Below are 22,329 nucleotides of genomic sequence, written 5' to 3'. Positions count from 1 at the left end.
AAATTGCGCTTAAAACATGGTGCAAATAAAAAAAATCAGTGAAATGTGGAGGTTCCAGACGACTAAACTGAAACATAACCTACTCCTAGTAGGTTATGCCTGGAGCATAAGTCACCATGGTGACCCAGCCAGGTAATAAGAAAGCCACTTTCACACATAGTTGACAAAGTAGTACACCCCTCTGAATCAGCAATCATACTAACTTCATTGGGAGTTTTTTCGTAGTATGATCTCATTTCTTAATAAGGTAAATTTAAACAGGCTTATTATACATAACGTTTAAAGACATCTTACAAAAACTGCAACTTACACTACTTTAACAAAAAATATCTGGAGCTTACCTGTCCTCTTTGTTGACCTGAAAGTAGTAGGAGCGCTGACGAATGGCTGAGTAGAATGAAAAGGCCTCATTCAGGTAACTTGTTTCTGAGGTACGAAGGCTGTCAACAAAGAGGAATACATATTTCAAATTTGCATCTTTTTAAACAAATCTGCAAGTGGTGATTGATAAATTGAACGAATGCAGCAGCATTCATTTGCTTTTCTGTGTTTAGTTTTGACACCAGGGACAATGAGCTGAGCTGTTTGCGGCTACCTGAGAGCTCTCAAAGTTTCATAACATACCAGATCTAACATGTATTCACTGTTTTACTTCAATGATAAAACAAACAAACAAACAAAAAAACATAAAGATGTGAAAACTGGACTAATGTGATCTCTTTTCTATCGTCTTACAGTAGAGCTGTCTAGAGATTCTTTGCTCTAAACCTTTTCTAGTTGGAATTTCCACAAACCACTGATTTCTGTTTTTCCCCTAATTTTTAATTTGGATTACATTCTCTAAAGCACTTCCTGAGTTCTGTGTTTGAACAGCTCTACATAAATAAACATTGCTTGCTTGCAGTTAAGTAATGCAATATTTAAAGTTATAATGACTAGAATACTCAAAGTAGTAACAAGAAGTGGATAAATATGGGCACTTCCATTGTGGTGACAGACTAGCTTTTTCAGATGTAGTTGCCACTGAATTAAATTATCATTATTATTTTTTTAAGGAGTGCATTTAAGGAGTTTTGTGGGCTGTAAAAACAGTGTTTGGACGTTTCCTGCTTATGCAGAAGTGGCTAATTTCATCATGCCCAACACTTTGCCAGTTCTTTTTTTTTCCCTTAACGGTTGCTGGAAAAAACCTTCTAGGTGCAGTAGGGATGGGAAAGATTTCAGTTTGTGTGCAGGAGGAGTAAAATAGTGGTGCAGGCTGCGGCGTGTATAAGGACATAATTTTTTGTTTTTATTGCACAAAAAGAAAATTGCGCGATGGTAAAGTGGAGACTGCATCCAATACAGTAACATCTGCATTGTGCTGCTAACAAAACTTCAGATCTTTGCAAGCGCCTGCACAGACAGCATGCTATCGCTAAGCCAGCCAAGAACAATAATTCTATGTTAGTGTTTGATATTTTAGTGTACTGTCGTTTTCTCAAAGAATGTACGTGATGCTGAAATAAAATCAGTGGCAAGTCTTCATGAAAACGGTAAAATATACTGTCGTCTTCCACCATCTGAGTTAGGGAAGGTATGCTGATACTAAACAGACATGGAATTTTCGGGACCCTATGTTGGGACCCCAATAAGCAGTCCACTTCATTCAAAAGGCAACAACACATGTATCCTACCTGATGACTACCCTATCCTTAGTCAAATTAATAATGCTGCAAAACATTGATACATGACTCAGGAGGCCCTGTCACTTACTAGTAGTGGTAATAAAGCTGTCCAATTTTGGATGCAACTTCACCAATCTGCCATCTCTTCAGTCCATACCGACTGTCCAGAACCTGCCTGTCAGTAAGTATACAAAGATGTCAAACTTAACATTGAGACAGTGATAAAACCAACCCTTAGAAAGAAAAAAGAACATTCTTCATTCAAGTATTTAAACGGTACAAGAAAAAAATAACCTGTGTTGTTGCTGGAATTTCCATAGCTTAGTGTAGACGTCAAAGGTCCGCCCAAAGTAGGACTGCCACTGCTTGTGTCCATATTGAGGAAGGTCTCTGCAGCAAAAGACGGCATAAAAGAGGAAAGAGAAGGCAAGAAAAGCACACATAAAATTCAACTGATTGTGCTCAGCCTTTCAAACAAACTCCAATAAAAAGAACAGTGAAAACATTCGTGAAACAGAGTTGTTAGCACTCTTGGTGCATTTTTGTGACCCCAGTTACTTTTTTTTGTTCAAGGAAAAGCGATGACCTTTTTGTTCCATTACATGCAACACACATTATACAAATTTGTACAGAAATGGGGCGTCTTTTTACCCAGAGCTCAGTAATTATTTGAAAACTATTTTTTCAATTGCAACGATGCCTTCCAGTGACCGGTTTTTGAGAAAAGTGATTATTAAGATTAACATTTAGTGTTGCAAAGATGCTCTCTGTTTGTCTTGAGTTTTACATCCAGCATATCCCTTCCTGAAAGCTCAAGGATATCTCACATGTTCAGCTTACAATTATCCTTGTCTTATCACTCGAAGGCCACACACACCGGGCAGCTTAAAGCCTTACCTTAAAATGTTAATGAATGCTATTAATTAGATTTTCCTTTCTTCATGCTCCAATATTCAACCAGTAAAATGTGCTAAACAGCTTTTTAAAGCAGGTTAACAATTACAGTAAATAAAATGACACCATGCTGCACATTGTTATTAGCTATGGTTAATTTTCAAACCTTTTCAAGCTTTTAAATTTTCAAGGTAAACTTAAAATACACTTTTTATTCTCATAAAACCACCATGCACTAAAGACAGAAAACTACAATAAATGCACATTAACTGAGACAAAACCCTACATGGATAGCATACATAATTAGTGTATTCTGATACACACATATGAGAATATATTGATGGTATTAAATTTGATCCTAGCTGATCTCTTCTTACAATGCTCACACGCCAACATTACTACAGTGAATGGTGAACAACCAAAATTAAACTGGATGTTTAACAATAGTGCTTCATATTTCAACAATACTCTGAATTTGTGCGCCCTCTAAATCCTAACTTTGACCTGATGACCCGCTCCCTCTGTCAATGATTCAAATGTGACCAAAAGGCAGCGTCAGCCCTGACTAATGCATCACAAACCCAGTGCGTCACTCTCATCTCAGAACAAAACAAGCAGAAGGCACCAGGGTACAAAAGGATGGCTGGCTGATTATCTAGCTCATAAGACGCTTTCACAATACTTCACTCATAATTTTTAAACATACAATATGATTATTGTATGAGTATTGCAATAACATATACTGAGATTTATCACCTTTTCTAAAAAATAATAATAAAATAAATTATGTCCTAAAAGTTAATCTGTTTTATCCAGTAAGATGAAGTTATGATGGGCATTATTGTAAGAGCCAGGAAGCAGGCACTTTCAGTCCTGCCTGTCTGTAAAATTAACAGAAAGTATTAATTTACCAGGATAACACAATAACTTGTGTCTGAAAAGTATTATGTTTCTCTTTTCATCTTAAAGTCCCAGATTTAAGCTGAAATAAAAATCATTCTATTAGCAACTAGACATAAACAGTGGCAGCCTACCTTACCAACCTTGATCAATAACAAAAATATGGTGCCAAGCCACCAGAAACACAGAAAAACAAACAGTAGGGCTAGAATGTTTTAGAGATTTCCCAACTTCCAGCCATTAACCACAATCGCTAGATCCCTGGCTGTACGAGACTGCATGCCAAAGATCCTTGGGCAAGATACAAACCCCAAGTTGCTCTCCGGTGCAACGACTGGAGTGAGCATGTCTCTTTTCACACCTTTCAGTCTTTAACTTATTAATGGGATGCTTTTGCAGACTGTGAGTACATTTGAAAATAGCAAAATGAAGCACCAACATCGGTCATGGCTTTGGTTTATATCTGTGTCAGTTTTTCATTCAGCAGAACAGAGTCACTAAGAGCTAGGCTTCAAAAGGCAATATGAGCTAAAATTTTATCATTGGAAAAGTAAATGCAAGTTAACTTCGAAACTTTTCATAAAAACTGGGAGTACCCAACATATCCATGTCAGTCGGGGGCCTGGCCCCATTTTGTACTCAATTTCTTAGTGTCAGTTCTGGCCAGCTTGGCTTATATCAAATGGCAGGTTTACCAACTCAGCAGGAAAACTCCTGCTACTCCAGATGGCCAGTCTCTGTTTATTCAACAGTTTTTCTGAAGCTTTCTGAAGCTGTGATAGCCACTCTAACAATATCGCAAGAAACAAATCCAAAAGAAATGTGACTAGGAATGCATCTGAGGACTAGATTAAGTGTAAACTACAATATCTTGCTTCGTGTATGACAAAAAGAAAACAAGCAACCTTAATTAAGAACCAAGTAAGGCCAAGGCTTCAGTCAGGGTGATTTGTGTAGTTGCCATTTTTTGAATTGTTGTGAGCAGCATGACCCTTGTCAGTTTTTTGTTGGTTTTTTTTTTTTTACAACTCCAACAGCAAACTCTAATCTTAGAATCTTTTCTAGATGTAAGGAATTGTGTACAAAAGACAAAAGTGTAAAAAAACCAAAGAGCTTCTACGCTTAAGCGCTTTAAAGCTTTGCTGTATTGATGACAGCTTTGTACATGCTTGGCAACATCTTAACATTCAGCTTCTCACCCAGAATGGGTAGTGTTATTGATAAAATTTCTTCCTTTCTTATTGTGTGTTCAGACCCAACACAAATGGCACTTTTAGATCCAATAAAGGACTAGATGTTACAATCCCAGTCTACAGCATAAAATCCTCTTCTGTTGTTACATTGTATTTATATTAAGTCACATCGAAACAAACAAACAAACCACAGTAACAATTTTGCAAATAAAAAGCGTGAGTAGTTACTTTTGCTGTGATTTTATGCACGGGACAAAGTAACAGTAACTTTATTAAGATGTGGATTGCCGTCTAATTGGGTCTGCCTGTTTTGGACATATTAATTTGTCCTCCTTTTAGTAGATTGCCTAACTCGTGCCTGAAATGAACAGGCTACTTCTATGCTTATAAATAAATTACTTAGTGAAAAATCTAGGACCAGTACTGCTTCTTGATCTCAGGAGTTCTGCTCAGAGTGTGAGGGACACTTCTTTTTCCTTCTGTAACATTCAGTAAGCTGCAGCAAGTAAATGGTAAATGGCCTGTATTTATATAGCGCCTAACTAGTCCCTAAGGACCCCAAAGCGCTTTACATATCCAGTCATCCACCCATTCACACACACATTCACACATTCACACACTGGTGATGGTAAGCTACATTGTAGCCACAGCCACCCTGGGGCGCACTGACAGAGGCGAGGCTGCCGGACACTGGCGCCACCGGGCCCTCAGAAACATCATAGAGACATCATGTTGCTTCTAGCTTTCTCTCTAAGTGATCATCTCACTTGTAAAATGTAAATAAAAGCGCAGTTGGTATCTTTGATTTATGTCCGTGATCATTCTGTCAGCTGACATTGCGGACGAGAAGAAGCAGCATAACAAGAAGGTGGAACATAAAATGCAATTGGGGCAAACTCCAACAACGGGTGGAAATGAATCCACTAAAATGGCTTGCACTCTATAGCAATCACAATTAGTTTCTAAAGAGTGTAAATAGGTCAGCAATGCTCAGCTGATAACTGCTTCAGTTATAAAATGTTTCAAACTTCAAATCAGGAAAGTACGACAAATAGCCATAAGTGGCATGAGTTAGTTAATTGTGTTGATGCATAAATGTTGCCCATCCCGTTTCCAAGATATACGTTTATAAGAAAGATATTAAAGATTGGAGATCGCTAGTGATTATGTCAACATTAGCCATGGCTCTCACTCTAGATGAATCACAGAGATTATATCTCTTAAAACGGGAACCTTCATTCATTTTTTCAGCAGAAGACTAATAGCAAAGACATACAGGAAAGCGCCTAAAGGACATCCCTGTTTCACCCCACTGGAAACATTAAAAGGTTCACTCAAAAAGCCATTTACTTTTACTTACACAATGGACTTTTATGAAAATTCACATATGTCTATATCACTGTCTACAAGTAGGAATGTGAAACATAAACGCTTTCTTTTGATGCAAACCTATATAAAGAAGCCTGTGTCATTGCCAGTATATACAATTTCTCTTAAAGTTATCTCACATCTGAAGACTACAAGTCTATTTTTATCAATAATGACACACACATCATTAACTCCATTCATTAGAATTTTAGCTAATATTTTATAATCCACATTCCTTATAGATTGCTGCCTGTAATTATTTAAATTTTGATTTGATTTTGATTTTATTGATTAGCATTCAAATTCAAATCTCAGTGAAAACAGTGAAAAAAAAACAAACAAACAGTGAAAACAGAACAAAAATCTACCATAAAGAAAGAAAGCATGAGACAAGGCTAATCAAAAGGTATTGGCTGAAGCATTTGCTTATTACGCCAACCCTTTTCACAAAATATCTTTTTGTATGCAGCTCCTGTACACAGGGCCTGAAGAAAATAATAAAACAAAGCAAAAACCAAACAAACAAACAAACAAACAAACAAAAAAAAAAAAAAAAAAAAAAAAAAAAAAAAAACTTTCCACCTTAGATAAGTAACTACATCAAAGCAAAAGAATCAAGAGGTTGTTTTCTTTCCTCCTTTTTGCTCTTTTCATTCTTGATTTATATATTTTTCTATTACTCTATTTTTAAACATGTTTTTAAACAAGGAAAATGAACCACACCTTTTTAAATCACTGTCATAACTATTCCACAGGTTAACTCCTCTAACAGAAACACATCTCTGCTTTATATTTGTCCTTATCTTGTTTTTTTTAAAAGAAATCTGTTCCCCTTAAGTCATATTGACTCTCTCTGACTTTGAACAGTTTCTGAGTACTGGGGCAAAGCAAGTTATTTTGTGCTTTATACATTATCTGTGCCATTTTATATTCAACTAAATCATAAAATTTCAGGGTATTCAGATTAATAAACAAAATGTTAGTTGGTTCTATATAGTTTGATTGGTTTATAATTCTTATAGCTTTTTTTTGTAACTTGAAAATATGAAGAGTGTTCGTTTTATATGCATTACCCCATATCTCCAGACAGTAAGTCATATATGGAAGCAACAGAGTACAATAAAGTGTGTATAATGTTTTTTTGTTCAGGACATGCTTTGTTTTATAGAGAATAGCAATGGTTTTTGACATTTTTGTTTTCACGTGGTTTATATGAGACTTCCAACTCAGCTTATCATCAATTATCACTCCAAGAAATTTATTTTCGTACACTCTTTCAATTTCAATTCCATTAACCCTTATTTTAGATACATTTTTCATTTGTCTAGTGCCAAAAATAATCAATTTTGTTTTCTTTATATTTAATGATAACTTATTTACATCAAACCAGTTTTTTAATATATTTAACTCCTTTTCCGCTGTAGTCAGAAGCTGTTCTAAGTTTTTACCTGAGCAGTACAGAGTGGTATCATCAGCAAACAATACACATTTTAACAGTTTGGAAACACTACATATGTCATTTATATATAATATAAATAATTTAGGGCCCAGAACACAGCCCTGAGGAACACCACAAGTTACCTTCAACTGCTTAGATTTTACATTATTGAATTCGACATATTGATATCTTTCATCCAGGTAACTTTTCATCCACTTGTATGCTATCCCTCTTATGCCATATCTCTCTAGTTTATTCATTAATATAGAATGATCAATTGTATCAAACGCCTTTTTTAAGTCTATAAAAACACCAACAGTATATTCCTTATTATCTATTGCATTAGATATCCCTTCAACAAGTTCCATCACTGCCATTGAAGTGGACCTTTTCACTCTAAAGCCATATTGGTTATCACTTAGGAGATTATGCTTCTCAATATATTTATCAAGTCTATTAACAAATAACTTTTCTAAAATTTTTGAGAACTGTGGGAGTAGTGATATTGGCCTATAATTGGTAAACTGACATCTCTCTCCGTTTTTATGGATTGGAATAACTTTTGCTATTTTCATTTGTGAGGGAAACACACCAGTTTGAAAGGACAGATTACAAATGTATGCGAAAGGTTGCACTATATATTCTATAATACTTTTAACTAATATCATGTCAATACCAAAACAGTCAGTGGACTTTTTATTTTTAAATGTCTTCACAATGTTAATTATTTCTCTATGAGTTGCAGCACCAATAAACATGGAGGACACATTCTGAGTAATATGTTTATTCAGGTCGTTATTATTTCTTGACTCTGGAATTTCTTTTGCTAAATTAAAGCCAACATTTACAAAGAAATCATTAAATTAATTTGCAATGTCTTTAGTTTTATCAAGCACAATATCTTTATCTTTTTTAAAATAATCTGGATAATTCTTATTTTTTGAGCCCTTTTTGGTTATAAATCACAATCATCGCCATTTTTATGAAATAAACACACGACTATCCATCTTACTCGTGTGTAACACAGGTCTATCCATTCCTGCCATTACTCAATCTGAATGAAGCCATGAAGAACATTACCAAAAAGGCGACATTCACAGATTACTGAAGCCACCAATGTGGCACATTCCAGGTCGTGTCACAATCCTACTGTCCAAGATGATACTGGTATACATTTTTATGTGATTTAAAAAACAAAAAAGAAAAAGAAAGTCATATTACGATATGAATGAAATAGCAATGCAATAGGTGGAAACTGGTTTTAGCATTTGAACCAAAACCTTGGAGAATGCCAACAAAATGTTTCATATGCATGCATTTTATTCATTTTATCTGCCTGCAGAAGTTTCAGGATATCAGATTTTATGTTTAAAACACATTTGTTTTGACTAACGTGATATTCTGCTCATTTCATTCTTAGTTATAATTTAATAAATGAATGCAAGCACCCAAAAATGTTTATGGTTTACATTGTATTCATTTTTAAGCCATCAAATAACAAATTTACAAATTTACATGAGCTACACATCAATCCACCCCTCTAACAGACAGGGCACACCACTTCCTACACTGGTACCGAATGCTGCAGAATAATCCAGTGAAAACACACTCTTGAGGGGTATCTGTTCAATGCACTGTAAACCAATGTTAGAGTAGAAAACACAGTCCAGCAGAAAGAAGAAAACAAAGTAAATTCCAACCAACCGTAGCCCATTGAAGAGTTGCTTGGACTTGTCCAGGAGATAGCAGAAGTCTGTGACAGTCTTCCTTTCACCTAATGGAATATCATCCTCAGTCTCAGCTCCAGTCATGACACTGACTTTTCACACCTGAATTTAAAGAGAAATACAGACCGTATACGGTCGATACTCTATAGACTGATGGTGATGGATTAAAGAAAACATTTCAGTTACAAAAAAATATTAGTACTCATTAAAACGGAAGGAAACTACATGAAAGTCAGCCAATCAGAACTTGTGACTGACTAAAGAGGAACAATTTAGACCGTTAAAATGAAGCAAAAGATTGTTGTTGTTTTTTTTGTCTTGATTTCCGGAGCAAATTCCTGATACTGTCTATCCTGTAACACTTACATCATGATTTAGTAAACTCCAGTTGTTTTTAAACATCTATAAATAAATTTGATTTGACTTGAAAATAATCTAGTCATATGTAACATGTTGATATGCATGGTTGTACTACTGAACAAACACTGATAATTGGAGTTATCCAAGCGTCTTACTGGTGCCCTACTTACTTATGAATAGAAATAAGAAACTATGGAGGAGGAAATGCATCACATGGTCACCCTTTTTTTAGGTTGACCTGGGATGTCCCATATTTCATTCTCACAGTGGCTGCAGTCTCCAGTTTGCTAAGGATGTACAATCAGGTCAAGGCAGCAGACAGCTAGGGCACAATGTTCAGCTAATGCTCTGCATGTTAAAATCATTTGCAGCTAATGACAATTTTACCGTGCTATAAACATGTCTGGCTATAGCCCCTAAGTTACTGTGCATGTGTGTGGCTCTACATCTGTTTGGCTTTTAAGTAATGTAAATCCATAATTTCAAACTGAAGAGTTAAAAAAGGAATTTTCTTATACATTGAAATTCAATATAAACCTCACCTTAACAGATTTTTCAGATTAATTAAGCACTGCCTAAAAGTATAATTTTCCTGTACTTGTGTGGGCATTTGATGCCATGACGGTGTATGTGGTGAGAAACGGCAATAGCAACAAACAAAGCCCTGTCACATTGAGTAGTTATGTATGTAGCTGCATGTCATGAAATACAGTTAACAGTCCATTAATCCTTTTCTGAGTGGGCGTGCCTGTGGGCGTGTCAGTGTTTGCAGTAGCAGAGTCGGGATGTTAACTGAACTGTTATGTATGATGGATTATACCAAGTTATTCCAGAATAGATACAATGACAGTAAAGGGCTATTCTAAGTGTTTCTACATTTCTAATATTATGATTTAGGGCTGGGCCATATTATACCGTTCACGGTAATACCGGTATAATGTTAGGCAACTATAGGAAAATGAAATATCGCGATAGAATGGGAGTAAAACGCGCATGCGCAGTGCCTTTGTTTTCATACGCACATGGCCGATTGTTGAGTGAAACAGATGAACCAGAATTGGTTTGTAAAAATGGTGAAACTTCAGTGATGTGGAACTGGTTTGGTGTTTGTCCATCAGATACACGACAAAGCACATTTTTTTGCAGAACATGCAAGCGGCCGTCGTTATTGTCGTATTTGTCGGACTAAGATGCTCTTAAATCTGGAAGTAATCTGGGTCCTAAACTCTGTATGCTTCAGGTCAAACAACACTGCAGCATCACTGAGAGTTAGAAACTGTCTCAATTCTTTCATCTTTAATAAAACGATCAGCATTGCTGCTTTACCAGGTGTAACTATAAAGTTTAACTTCCAGGCATCCATGAAAACAAAATTTATTACATTTAACGGAGTTAGAAGTTAGCAGGAAGCTATCGGAAGTTAGCTCGCTAGTTACCTAAGCATGATATTGCATGTTCAGACTGAGAGATTTCTGAAAAAATTCAAACGTACAGCTCTTCTATCACTTCCAACATAAATGAAGACAGGAAACTAAACAGCAGTGACGTTTGTAGGGTTACTGAAGTTGGGCTAGCTGGTATATAAGGATGTGCTACGTGATCGCTAGCGACACAGCTATGTTAGCATAACATAAACAGTGAAGCTGGAGGATGAACACTAACACTTTTCCACTTATAAAAGTTAACGTGAAGGTTCCTCATGGCTAGAGACAAATGCAATCGCATGGCAGGATGCTGTAAACGGACCAAACTTCAGTCAGGAGAACAACTGAGATAATCCATCCACAACACGAGGTTAGTCATTAATATACTGCAACAACATGGGAATAGAGCAGCTGCCAGAGAATTCAACATTAATGAATCAATGGTACAGAAGTGGAGGAAGCAAGAAGAATGAGTTTAATAAAGTTTGATTTATCTGACTGCTTTGTTTCGCTTAATGTGCCTTATAATCCTGTGCACCTTATGGTCCGAAAAATGCGTACTGCACACTGCAGTTTAATGTTGCAAAGCACCTCTTTTTAACTTCAGTGGATATTATACATGGTTATGCTCAGGATATGTCAGCCCATTTCTACTGGAAATGCCTTTTGGTTAAACTTTCAGCAAGGAATTTGCATTTGCACTGTTACATTTTTATAAAGCTTTTAATGTACATAAAAACCAGCTTCTTGTTTAAGTGAAAATAAATGGAAGGTTGTCTTTTTGCACTAGTAATGTTGTGGAGTTGTATTTTGTCTCGCATCAATTATATCTCAGTTATATCGTTATCGCAAATTTTCAAATATATATCGTGATAAATATTTTTGGCCATATCGCCCTGCTCTATTATGATTACAGTTTAGTCCAATGCTAGATTAGCAAAGTCTAGAGTTAAGTGAGTTAGTGGGATGGTGACTATCACTGTGCGCAGGAAAACTTGTGAACGGAACTCAAGCTATCTTTACTTAACTTATGTAATGAAGTAAATGAGTGTAATGACGTGGAATGACACGTCATTACACTCATTTACTTTGGGGTGCTGCTTATATTTTTATTTAAATAAATACGTTTAGGCTATGGTAAAAGTGAGGTTTTTCATGTAAAGATTTTTCAGAATATGCTGCGAACACTTCTGTCTTGTAAGTTAGAGTGCCCTAGCTGCTTCTTAAATAAGACATGCGAAGACGGCACCTTGGTTATTTTTGTATTGTCTAATTATTTCATGAAACTGATGTTCTTTGTATGAAGTGTGTGAAGCCTTATTTTACTTGTAGTACCTAAAACTTATGCTCAGTTTTAAATGAAGGCGAGAAGCTGTGAGAGAAGGTCTGCATGACAATCTCATGCTATACATCATGTGTACCATTGTTTTCTCTCGCTTTCCCTTGTGGCTTACTTATCATGTTAACAGCAGCAGAGTTGGTAAAAACCTGTCTCACCTGTGAACATCTCTTTGTTCCAAACCAACACAACATGCAGCACAAGTAGTATTTGTCACTATGTTTGGAAGAAAGATCTCCAAAAATAACAATCAAGTTTGGAGAATTTTTTTTTAAAAATTAGGTAAACTGAATACCAATATTATTATCACTGGTAGATGGGTGGCATTCATTTAAATCCAATTCAAATTTCTGTCTTTGCCGGTAAAAATCTGTATCAAAGAGCGTGATTGTGCTATGAGCTCTAATAACATAGCTCATTCCTGATATCTAACATCAGCATCATGAATAAAATCTCAACATAATAAGCATCTGGATATTAAAGATAACAGAGAATACCACATATATGCAGGTGACACTGAGTGCTGGCGGTTGCAGGGCTTTAACCGCCTCTGCTTGTGTAATTGCCATTTGTTCTTACCTGTGCAGCCGGCTAACGGTGACAAACTGTACTATCTTTCACAGAGATGCTTCTCAAAAATCACAGCGAAAGCCTCGACGAGCTCTACTGCTGAAGCGCGACTTTCCTGGCATCTCAGTGCGTGGAAGTGCCACCAGACCGGCTAACGAGTTCCCCCGCAGCGTTGATTGGACTGCTGTCTGTCCGAGCTTGAACGCTGCTCAAAGGCTGTGACAGGCGACGAGAAACAGAAGGCAGGGTGAGGACCGCCGCTGGCACTACTCCACTCCAACTGGCTAGCTATTTCCGGGTCAACTATTTCAAAATAAGAGCTTCACATCGTTACAGTTTTTAATAGCCAAAATTTTTACCAGTAGTAGTATGATCCTATGATTCCTTAATGCCATTTTAGATAATGATTACAAAATACTGGTGGCTCAAAGGTGGAGTGTTTCAATATTAACATTCAATTCAGGCTTAGGTGGCTGGCTTCAGGGTCACCTGATCCAGCCCAGCCCTAGTTGAAGAATCGTAAAAAGGAGTGGGGTTGTCTGTGTATTGAATCCAAACTGGGAGCTGTTTCCACAGAGGAGGGCCCTGAAAGCTGAAGGTTTTGCCTCTCATTCAACCTTTACATATCCAACAAACCACAAATAAAACTAGGGTGTCGTGGGGTGTAGTTTGTGGCTCTGTTCAGGGGAGGGGTGGAGCAGAGGATTCAGGGTGTGGTGACAGGGGAGGCTGGTTGGTGCCTAAAAGGCCCCGGGAAATGAATTTTCCAGGCGACTCATTACAACCCAATGGCCGGTCACATGGGATATGATAAAACTCTGGAGCAGATAATGGCCTGATTTTATTGGCCGGTCATCCTAGCGGATGTGCGCCAATGGTGCGCATTCTGCCTGGAGTTTCAGCTGGTTAACCAGCCAGCCATTCCAAAAGTGCCTTTGCACTCACTGACATTAATAGAGGTCCCTTTTGAGTGCATAGGTATGGTCCTCACTGGGCCATTTCACTGGAATGCATGGGAATAAGGCTTTGTACTAGTTGTGGTCGATTACGGTATCTCGAAGCAGTGCTGCTATGCACCATTTCTGCAATAAGTGTGGGGCAGGCGGTGTTTCAGATCCTCAAATAGATACTGAATGACCAGGGCACACCATTCTGTAAATCTGTTCGGACCAGTATGTACCACCCTCAGACTGATGGGCTGGTGGAGCAGCTGAATAACACTTTAAAGTTCATGATTTGTAAGTTTAGTCATGAGGATGAAGGCAATTGAGCTCGCTGGTTAGCACATCTGTTGTTTGCGGGAGGCCTCCACGGGTTTTCTCCCTTTGAGTCGCTGTTCCGCAGAAAGCCGCAGGGGGTTTTGGACCTAGTTAACAAAAATTTGAGGAAGGTCCAAGCCTAGCAAAAAATTTAAATTTAAACACATTTAAACTTAAAAAAAAAAAAAAAAAAAAAAGTTAATCACATTGATTTTACATTCTTTCCAAGTGTCATAGTGTAAAGCCAAAAAGGATAAAAATAAATAAATAAATAAACTGAGCTTGTTTTAGGAGTAAACCCACACCAAATTAATACCTATAGAAGAAACAGAAACAAGCACTGGTGCCCTGGATGTTTGATCTGTTGTCTGATGATTGATGGAGAGAACTTCAAAAAGTGCATTTTGGGTAAATTTTGAAGGGTCACGTCAGGTAAGAGATGTGGTTGCTCTAGATAGCTTCTGTCATTTGAAACCTCTCCCTTTTACCTACATTTAGCCTCAGTAAATTTGAGTTTGGCAATCCTGGGCCAAAATTACATCATTAGTAAGGTTCAAATGACAACTACTTGCAAATATTAAGGAAGAATGTTTTATTGAAATTAAAACAACAACAACAAAAAACAAAAACAGGAAAACAATGTTAAAGAGGCCTATGCTCTCCTAGAATTACAGCTACTTTTCAGCTATTTATTTTTCCACAATTAAAGATTCTGCTTATAAAATGCCATAATTCATCACACTGCAGAGATGGATGGGAAATTTTAAAAAGAAAGATACCTGTGGGAACTTGCCATTTAAAAAAGAAAAAAAAAATCCATGTGCAGTAGCAAGACACTTTTTGAACTGAATAAATAAAAAAGGAAAACTAAACTGAAGCTAAAGTATGAAATCAGCAGTTAAGGCAAAACGCTGAGAGAATCGCTCAGGAGCTTTTTACACAGTGAATCAAAGGAAACAGTATTTATCACGTCACTTATATGCATCTATTGTTGGCACGCGCTACTATAAATATTTGTCAATTACTTTCCTTGGGAGGGATACATAAGATCAAAAATTGTAATTATTTAAAATATGAAGTCATTTAACAGTATGAGTCTGGCATTGGGCGTATAAAAAGATATTTTTCCTACTTTTATGGCAGAATGTGAGTGTGGTGCAAACAGACTGTAGCTTAAAGAAACTCTTTGCTACTCAAAACACTCTTAACTTGTGTTAATTTCCTAAAACATGTTGTGAGTTTACAAAAAAGGAAGGAAGCACGGCATGGATCTGATGGCTGACCCAACAGGTGCTCTTCAGCTGCACAGAGAGAAGTGCAAAAAACAAAATCCAGGAAGTCTTATAAGATTTCCTGCATGTAATCTTTTGCTGAATAATATTTGAGGGATGAGAAGTCCAGAGGGTAGCGCTAAGAGAAAACTTCCGCTTTATCATTAGAGAAAGTAGGGGGTGGTTGTTCGAGGAGGTATCACACGTTCAGAGTCGGGAACGGCTCGAAACAGCTTGGGCTCTCGTCTGTTGACGTCCTTGAAGACCATGATGGAGGCAATGTTCCCACAGCGGTAGCAGTAGTTGGGCGCTGACCACACGGTCACCAGTTTCTCATCAAACATGAACTTGTAGCCTTCGTGAACCAGCTGGTGTGCACGGCAGATGAGCTTCAAGTTGTTGATGTGAACAAACTAAAACACAACAGATTAGAGAAGTAAGTAAAAGGAGGTTGACACACCTGGGTTAAAGGATGCTTTCCAATGACTGGTTTTCCAACACGGATGGCTCAACATACCTCATTAGTAACCTTGGAGCCAAAAAGCCAGCCAGCACCTCGTGGACTGATAGCCCAGGTGTCCACATCCTCTGGATCTGACCACACAAGATCACAAAAAGCCCCCTTGTGAGGAATCTCCTGGTTGCGTTCGATGGTTCGGATCTGGTCCAAAGTCTTGATGTCCGGTGAGAGACCACCATGGACACACAGGATCTGCTCATCTATCAACTGGGATTAGGGTTTAAAACATACTATTATGAACAAATCAATGAATAAACCCAAGTCAATAGACATCTCTATTAGCAACACTTCAAAGTTGCCATCTGCTTGTCTCTGTTCTACTCTTTCACAAACTGGAAAATCCTGACAGCAGAACAACTTTCAGGAAAGTTTGAAGTGCAGTACATTCAGCTGCTAAAGAGTGCTCATGAGATCTGGTAGCAGAACTGAAGAGGGCAGTGTCAGAGTGTTTTCACACCTTCTGTGTTTAGTCCGTTTAAATCAAAGTCTGGTTTGTTTTCCTCCTTGGCCAGATTCATTTGTGCAGATGTGAATCGCCAAACAAGCATACTGAGACCATTTGGAGGAAGTGGTCTCAGAGCAGTTCTGAATCAACTCCAGAACGGTTTGTTTATGGAGTGAACATGATCTGACCTCAATCTAGGACTGCAGCTATCGATTATTTTTGAAATCAAGGAATCTATTGATTATTCCATTGATCAATCATGTAATATGCTAAGAAATACTTTCTTCTTATTAATAAGCAATAAATATCCCAAAAAGAGAAAAAAAAACCCCAAGGCTTTCAGAGTGAACTGCTCACTGGTTTTTGAGAAGATTTTAGAAACTGCAATGTTTTAAAACTTAACTGCATACAACAAATTTAAACTCAACTCTTCGATTGCATGTATGTGGCATATTAAAATTCTTTTAAAAGAAACATTTTCTTAAATACAAAAATACATAAATAATCCCAATACAGTCAAAAGACATATATTCAATCTAAACTAAGGCATAACAAATTATCTTTACTATGTCTTCTTTCTGGCTTCCTAACATTAATAGGAGGCAAAAAGAGTTCTGAAACGAGGCAGTTCTGGTGTCCGCTCATGTTTGAGTTCAGTGTGCAAGTAAACTTGGTATCAGACTAAGTTAACAGTTCATCTGCATATTTTAATATAAATTCAGGAGGCTCGTTGGTTAAACGTCTCCATTGTTTAACACATTGGCAGGCTACACAGCCGTGTGTTAAACAATGCATTGAAGCAAAGAATGTGGGTCGAAGATTTTTTATAATCAAATTATTTGAATTACTCAATGGATCCTTGCAGCCCTTGATCCAGACCAACTACCAAGTGTGCATTGTAGCCATGTACGCTTTATATTCCAGATTGTGGAAAGGTACTATAGATGAAAAAATGATCTGTATGAGCTAGCAACTAGCTGTGAACGTAAATTCTCCGACGGTCCCACAAACACCACCTTCTTCCTGTATTTGCTCACTCCCCAGACACACCTGGCCAATAAGTGGACTAAATATTCTCACATGGTTTCTAGCGGCTCATTCTGGTTTCCTTTGAGTTCACTTGGATTTTTCTCAAACCAAATCATAGGGAAAAGCTACAAGTTTATTAACTCATAAATTGATTGGGACCAGAATAAACCATCTATTGATGTGAAAACACCCTTACTCTACAAAAATGTCTGCCACACTTTACTGTTCTTACTCTTCTCTAAAAGCAAGAACACATCCAAAATCATAAGTGAGCTGAAGCCTTGGATGCATAATTTCTTGAAATCTATCTTCCTGCTGTTGAAACGGACTAGTTTGCGATGACGGTCATGGTTATGATTCTGCCTGTGTCATGACCATTTTCAATAGGTTTAGCACTGATTGCATCTAGCGTTTATGTATGGAGTGAGTTGTTTTCTGGCGTTCTATAGTTTTGTGTTGGTAATACACCTGTTACAGAAGATTATATGGATACTTATATATCCATAAGATCATTAAAAGAAAGAAGTAACCTCAGAGTACTTTTTAATTGAATTCCTGGAGAATTATTGCCTTGATCCTTGTTGTGCTCTGTCTGTGATGATGAATACTGTAATAAATATTTAATGCAAAGCTAACTGCCTGCTGGATAAAGGCACCTTTTAATATTAAACCCCCCAAAATTAAGAAAATGTTATGTAAACCAGTGTGCTCTTTGTTTTGTTGTGATGCTAAAGACCCAATGTTTTAAATTGCAGCTTATTATGATAATGTATTAAATGAAGTAACAAGCAGCCATTTACATAAAGATAACATACAGGGGGTGAATAGCTACTTAAGATGTCTTTATGGATGCACTGGTTCCAATTATGCTGCATTTAAAAAGGAACAATAGTTAAATGTCATGTAACTGGAGAGAAGGAATCAGACTTACAGCTGCCACAGTCAGCATATCAAACACTTTCGTGCAATACCGCCAGGCATTTGCATTTCCATACTTTGTCTGACACTCATCTAAAACAAACAAAAGACAAACAGAAAATGTAAACCATTGTTAATAATGAATTTTGAACTTAGTAAACACACAAAAAATGTATTTCCATAAATACATGAAGTGAAGTACATACCATAAAATCCATACACTTGAGTTATCTGTCTGCTCTCATGGTTCCCTCGAAGGAGTGTGATACGATCTGGCCACTTGGCTTTTAAAGCTAGCAGGTGTGTAAAAGTCTCCAAGCTATAATATCCTCTGTCTACAAAATCTCCCTGGGAAGAAGAACAAGAAGACATTATTAAAGACTCAGACACTAAAAAGGTTCTGGAAAAGGTGGATATTTGTATGAGAACAGAACACCTGCTTTTTATTTTAACTAGTTGCATTAAACTTGCAAATGCAGACTGGTTAAAGCAACATGTAACTAGGGATGTTCCTGGTGACCAATTTCTTAGTCGACTAAACGAAGAAACAATATAAACTAACCCACTAGTCTAAAAGTAAGACACGCTCCGATATTAAGTTAAATTTGAGAACCGTTTAATGGGAAATTTCAAAAACTAATAACAAAGGCATCTGAAACTATTAATCACGTTCTTCAATAATGAGTCCTGCCACTTAAATGTGCGGCACCTCACATCATGTATTATCAACATTACACGTTATTCAAAAATTCTCAATGATAGGTTTTCATGGGCTGATTCAGCTGCTGAGAGGCATTACAATTTTATGTAATGGTATTACAACATGCCTAACAGCCTTCATCATTCAGATTTATTTAAATGTGCTGCAGCTCAGGCAAAAGTAAAGGGAGCTTACTTACCATGAAAATGTAATTTGTGTCTGGTACTTGGCCTCCAGTTCTGAAGAGCTCGCATAGATCATAAAACTAGAGAGGAAGATTAAGAAGAACTCATCAATCAAAAGATTTAAATTAGAACTAGCACACGTACCAATAAACCTTGAAACCAAAATGAACTAAACTGGGGTACGAAAAACCCCTTTTCCACTAGTAACTACTTGATTCAACTTGGTTTTTAGGGTTTCCCAACAGGTACCAGTACTGGTAAAAGTACCTGGTACCAGCTACTTTTTATAGTACCGACTCAGCCGGGGTTCCAATGAGCCGAGTCGAGCCTGACGTCAATTGACTGCATGCCATCACTGGATAAATCAAGAGTGACTCCTTCACAAGAATCAAACCCGGAATTTTTGAAACCAGGCAACGAGGGAAATGGCTACACACAAACTAACACCGTGGTCCAATGACAAGGTGCAGATGTTTACTAATGGTTTAGCAGCGAGTATATTATTGTCTTGATGTTCTCAGTTGTTGTGTGCCATAATGACCTCACCCACATTAATTGCAATTAAAAATGACCGGAGCAGAGTAGAGCAGAGTCAAGTTGAGCAGAGCCAAGTAGGTGCTAGTGAAAAAAAGAATCCTAACTTAACTTATTTCCAAATTATATTCGTATTATAAATGCTTTTTATGACTGCAATAACATATTGCCACCGATCCTATATTGGGGTGGCTGTAGCTTTAGAGGTAGAGGTAGAGTGGGTCATTTACTGATTGGGAGGTTGCCGTTTCAATCCCTAGCTGCTCCAGTCTGCATGCCAAATATCCTTCAACAAGATACTAACCCCAAGTTGCTATCTGATGCCTCCATCGGTCTGAATGTGTGTGAATGTTAGATGGAAAGCGCTTAAAGCATAGAAAAAAGTGCTTGTGTGAATGAGGCGTGTTATATAAAGCGCCCTGAGTGCTCTGGGAGAGTAGAAAAGCTCTACATAAGAATCACTCCATTTACCATCTAAATGGAGTGATTCCATTTAGATGGTAAATGGTACGCTTTTCTTGTTAGCGGTTTCTTTCTCTCTCTTTTTTGCTACAAGTTGACTCATGGCACAGGGTACACCACTGCTCATGATGGAATGAGACCTGTTATCTCGGAGGAGCTACAGAGTAGACAATGGTGCTGCAGAGCTGGAGCTAAACAAAGAGCTGAGGTGGAAGAGTGGGATATGAAATGTCCATTCCAGCTATTATATGGGGAATGTGAGGTCCTTGGATAATAAGATGGACAAGCTTGTAGTGGTGATTCAGACCCAAAGCGAATACTGATTGGCTTCCCAAACTTGCAAAAACAGTTGAACAAATTTGTCCACCTGAAAAAAAAGTGCTGAAGTCTTGGACAACTTCACATCAACAGCATGCTGAACTGAAGCTGCAGACAAGAAGGGGCTAAGTAAAAACTGTTTCCTAAAACAGAAGTGCAGCAAATATTACAGATGCTCAATCAGTCTGTTGTGGTTTTATTGCCATTTTAAAACTCAATTTGCTTTGATGATGATTAAATATTTTACTGGTCAATAATAATAATAATAATAATAATAATAATAATAATATTCACTTCTGTAATCAAAAGTATTTTCAAAATATGGGATAAATAAAGCATTTTTTTCTTCTTCTGTATTTTGCCCATGGTGAAAATTGTGCATCACCCTGGGAGAAAATTATAGAAGAAGAAAAAACAAAAATCACACAGACCTACCTGACCATGAATGTCTCCACAAACTGTAACCGGAGTAGCGACTGGCTGAACATTTGATTCTTCAAGCAGCAAATCACAAACATAATCACATAATCTCTACAGGAGGAAAAACACAACACTGTTAGTGGACACAGGCACCTGGAAACACACTATATTAAAGGCAGCGTGTGTATCACACAGCCCATTAAATTCTATTCTTACAGATGGACTGTAAAATGGGAAATGGGTTGGGATTTACATTCTGTGCTGCATCTTGTGCAACAATACTTTTACATGCAGACTGAAGGATCTTCCACTATCTCCCGAACCACAGCACTAGAAACGCTAGAACTCTTTAAAGGCGATTTGTAGGCATGATCTGTGACAAGGTAGGCACTCAGCTGAGTGCTATGTTTCTGCAGTCATGTGACTTTCACATTTCATATTTCTGTGGTAATCTTGTAAGTAGTTTAACTGCTAGTTACAGTTAATTAAACTAGCTGTAGTCCAGATTTTTCCCTATGTCAGATCGGGCACTAATAGGGGCCATCTATTTCCAAGTATGAAGTAATTAATGTCCTACTGAATATTAACTTGTTTTTTAAGTGAAACATTTTCACAGCAGTGTGACTAAAGGACTCAAATGGGATGTAAAGAATACAGTTAGGAACTACTTTGATCTCAGCTCATTCTGAGACATTTACAAAGTCAAAATGACTCCTTTTTCAGAAAGTTTCATTTTTCTTTGCAACGCACTCAGAGTCTGTCTGATATTTAGCTCTGCTCTGATCGCCGTTTCAAGCAAAGCCTCAGAGCAGAGGGATGAATAAACGTATAGATGTTGTCTTCCTTATGCTATTTACACCCCCAGTGCACATTTCATCGGAATATTTCGGCTACCATGATATCTTTCCACAGTTAAACCTATATCTTATATTTAAAGTTAATACGGCTTATGGTAACGGCAGACACTGACACAGCAGTGGTTCCCATTACAATGTTTTAAGTGGCACCTTCCTCACTATTCACACCGACGTGTTTAACAGAGTCAACATGCGTTATAATTCTGTGAGATTCATTTTTAAAAGCTGAAACAAACAACAGAGTATTACTTGAGCGTGAAACCCAGTTAAAACTACCGGCCACATTTGTTGAACAAACCTCGTCTAGTCGCACCATGACCTTTTACGAATACTAACAGAGCTTATCTGAAGTTAAATCCAGAAACTTCGACTCACCTTTAGATCATTTTCAGGCAGATATTTGCACTGTCTCGCTATTTCTACGTACTTATCGAGGTCTAAAGGCGCCATTATCGAAACGTTAAAAGCAGCTAAACTGCAGCTAGCTTCCTTTTCTTCTTCCTGTTCGCTCGCCGCTCCTTCATTTTCAAC

The 22,329-nt window shown here is 37.4% G+C and overlaps 2 protein-coding genes across 3 annotated transcripts in view; both read right to left on the bottom strand.

Annotated features, from left to right (window-relative positions):
• Window positions 1-13,148, bottom strand: part of scai (suppressor of cancer cell invasion) — a 30,888-nt gene extending 17,740 nt beyond the window's left edge. The window contains exons 1-5 of one of the 2 annotated variants that reach the window (XM_085280574.1): window positions 12,890-13,148; window positions 9,165-9,289; window positions 1,962-2,057; window positions 1,756-1,842; window positions 342-440 (exon numbers count right to left, since the gene is read on the bottom strand). In XM_085280574.1, coding sequence (XP_085136700.1) covers window positions 342-440; window positions 1,756-1,842; window positions 1,962-2,057; window positions 9,165-9,271 — 389 coding nt within the window. In that variant the 5' untranslated portion in view covers window positions 9,272-9,289; window positions 12,890-13,148. Of the gene's footprint in view, window positions 1-341; window positions 441-1,755; window positions 1,843-1,961; window positions 2,058-9,164; window positions 9,290-12,889 lie in introns of those variants that run through there. The other variant, XM_085280575.1, reaches the window with a different exon arrangement.
• Window positions 13,149-14,716: 1,568 nt separating this feature from the next.
• On the bottom strand, window positions 14,717-22,329 carry ppp6c (protein phosphatase 6, catalytic subunit). The gene is made up of 7 exons (XM_085280569.1): window positions 22,174-22,329; window positions 20,957-21,052; window positions 19,222-19,287; window positions 18,529-18,670; window positions 18,336-18,415; window positions 15,928-16,137; window positions 14,717-15,823 (listed from the first exon to the last, which is right to left on the bottom strand). The coding sequence occupies exons 1-7, from the start codon at window positions 22,246-22,248 to the stop codon at window positions 15,575-15,577; spliced, it is 918 nt and encodes a 305-aa protein (XP_085136695.1). The 5' UTR covers window positions 22,249-22,329; the 3' UTR covers window positions 14,717-15,574.

The sequence above is a fragment of the Mchenga conophoros genome, linkage group LG7 (assembly GCF_057382185.1).
Source record: "Mchenga conophoros isolate Kocher_MC1m ecotype Shallow Benthic linkage group LG7, M_conophoros_male_GT1.1, whole genome shotgun sequence".
Taxonomy (NCBI): Eukaryota; Metazoa; Chordata; class Actinopteri; order Cichliformes; family Cichlidae; genus Mchenga; species Mchenga conophoros.
Note: the sequence above shows the minus strand (reverse complement) of the source record. Positions and strands in the feature narration are given on the sequence as shown.

What these genes read in the sequence shown, in the direction of transcription:
- ppp6c (XM_085280569.1), bottom strand. Translation starts at nt 22,248, where the DNA reads ATGGCGCCTTTAGACCTCGATAAGTACGTAGAAATAGCGAGACAGTGC. An exon ending in GTGGAGACATTCATGGTCAG is followed by an intron (nt 19,288 to 20,956) that starts GTAGGTCTGTGT and finishes CTTCCTCTCTAG; the next exon opens with TTTTATGATCTATGCGAGCT. An exon ending in ATATGCTGACTGTGGCAGCT is followed by an intron (nt 16,138 to 18,335) that starts GTAAGTCTGATT and finishes CCCTAATCCCAG; the next exon opens with TTGATAGATGAGCAGATCCT.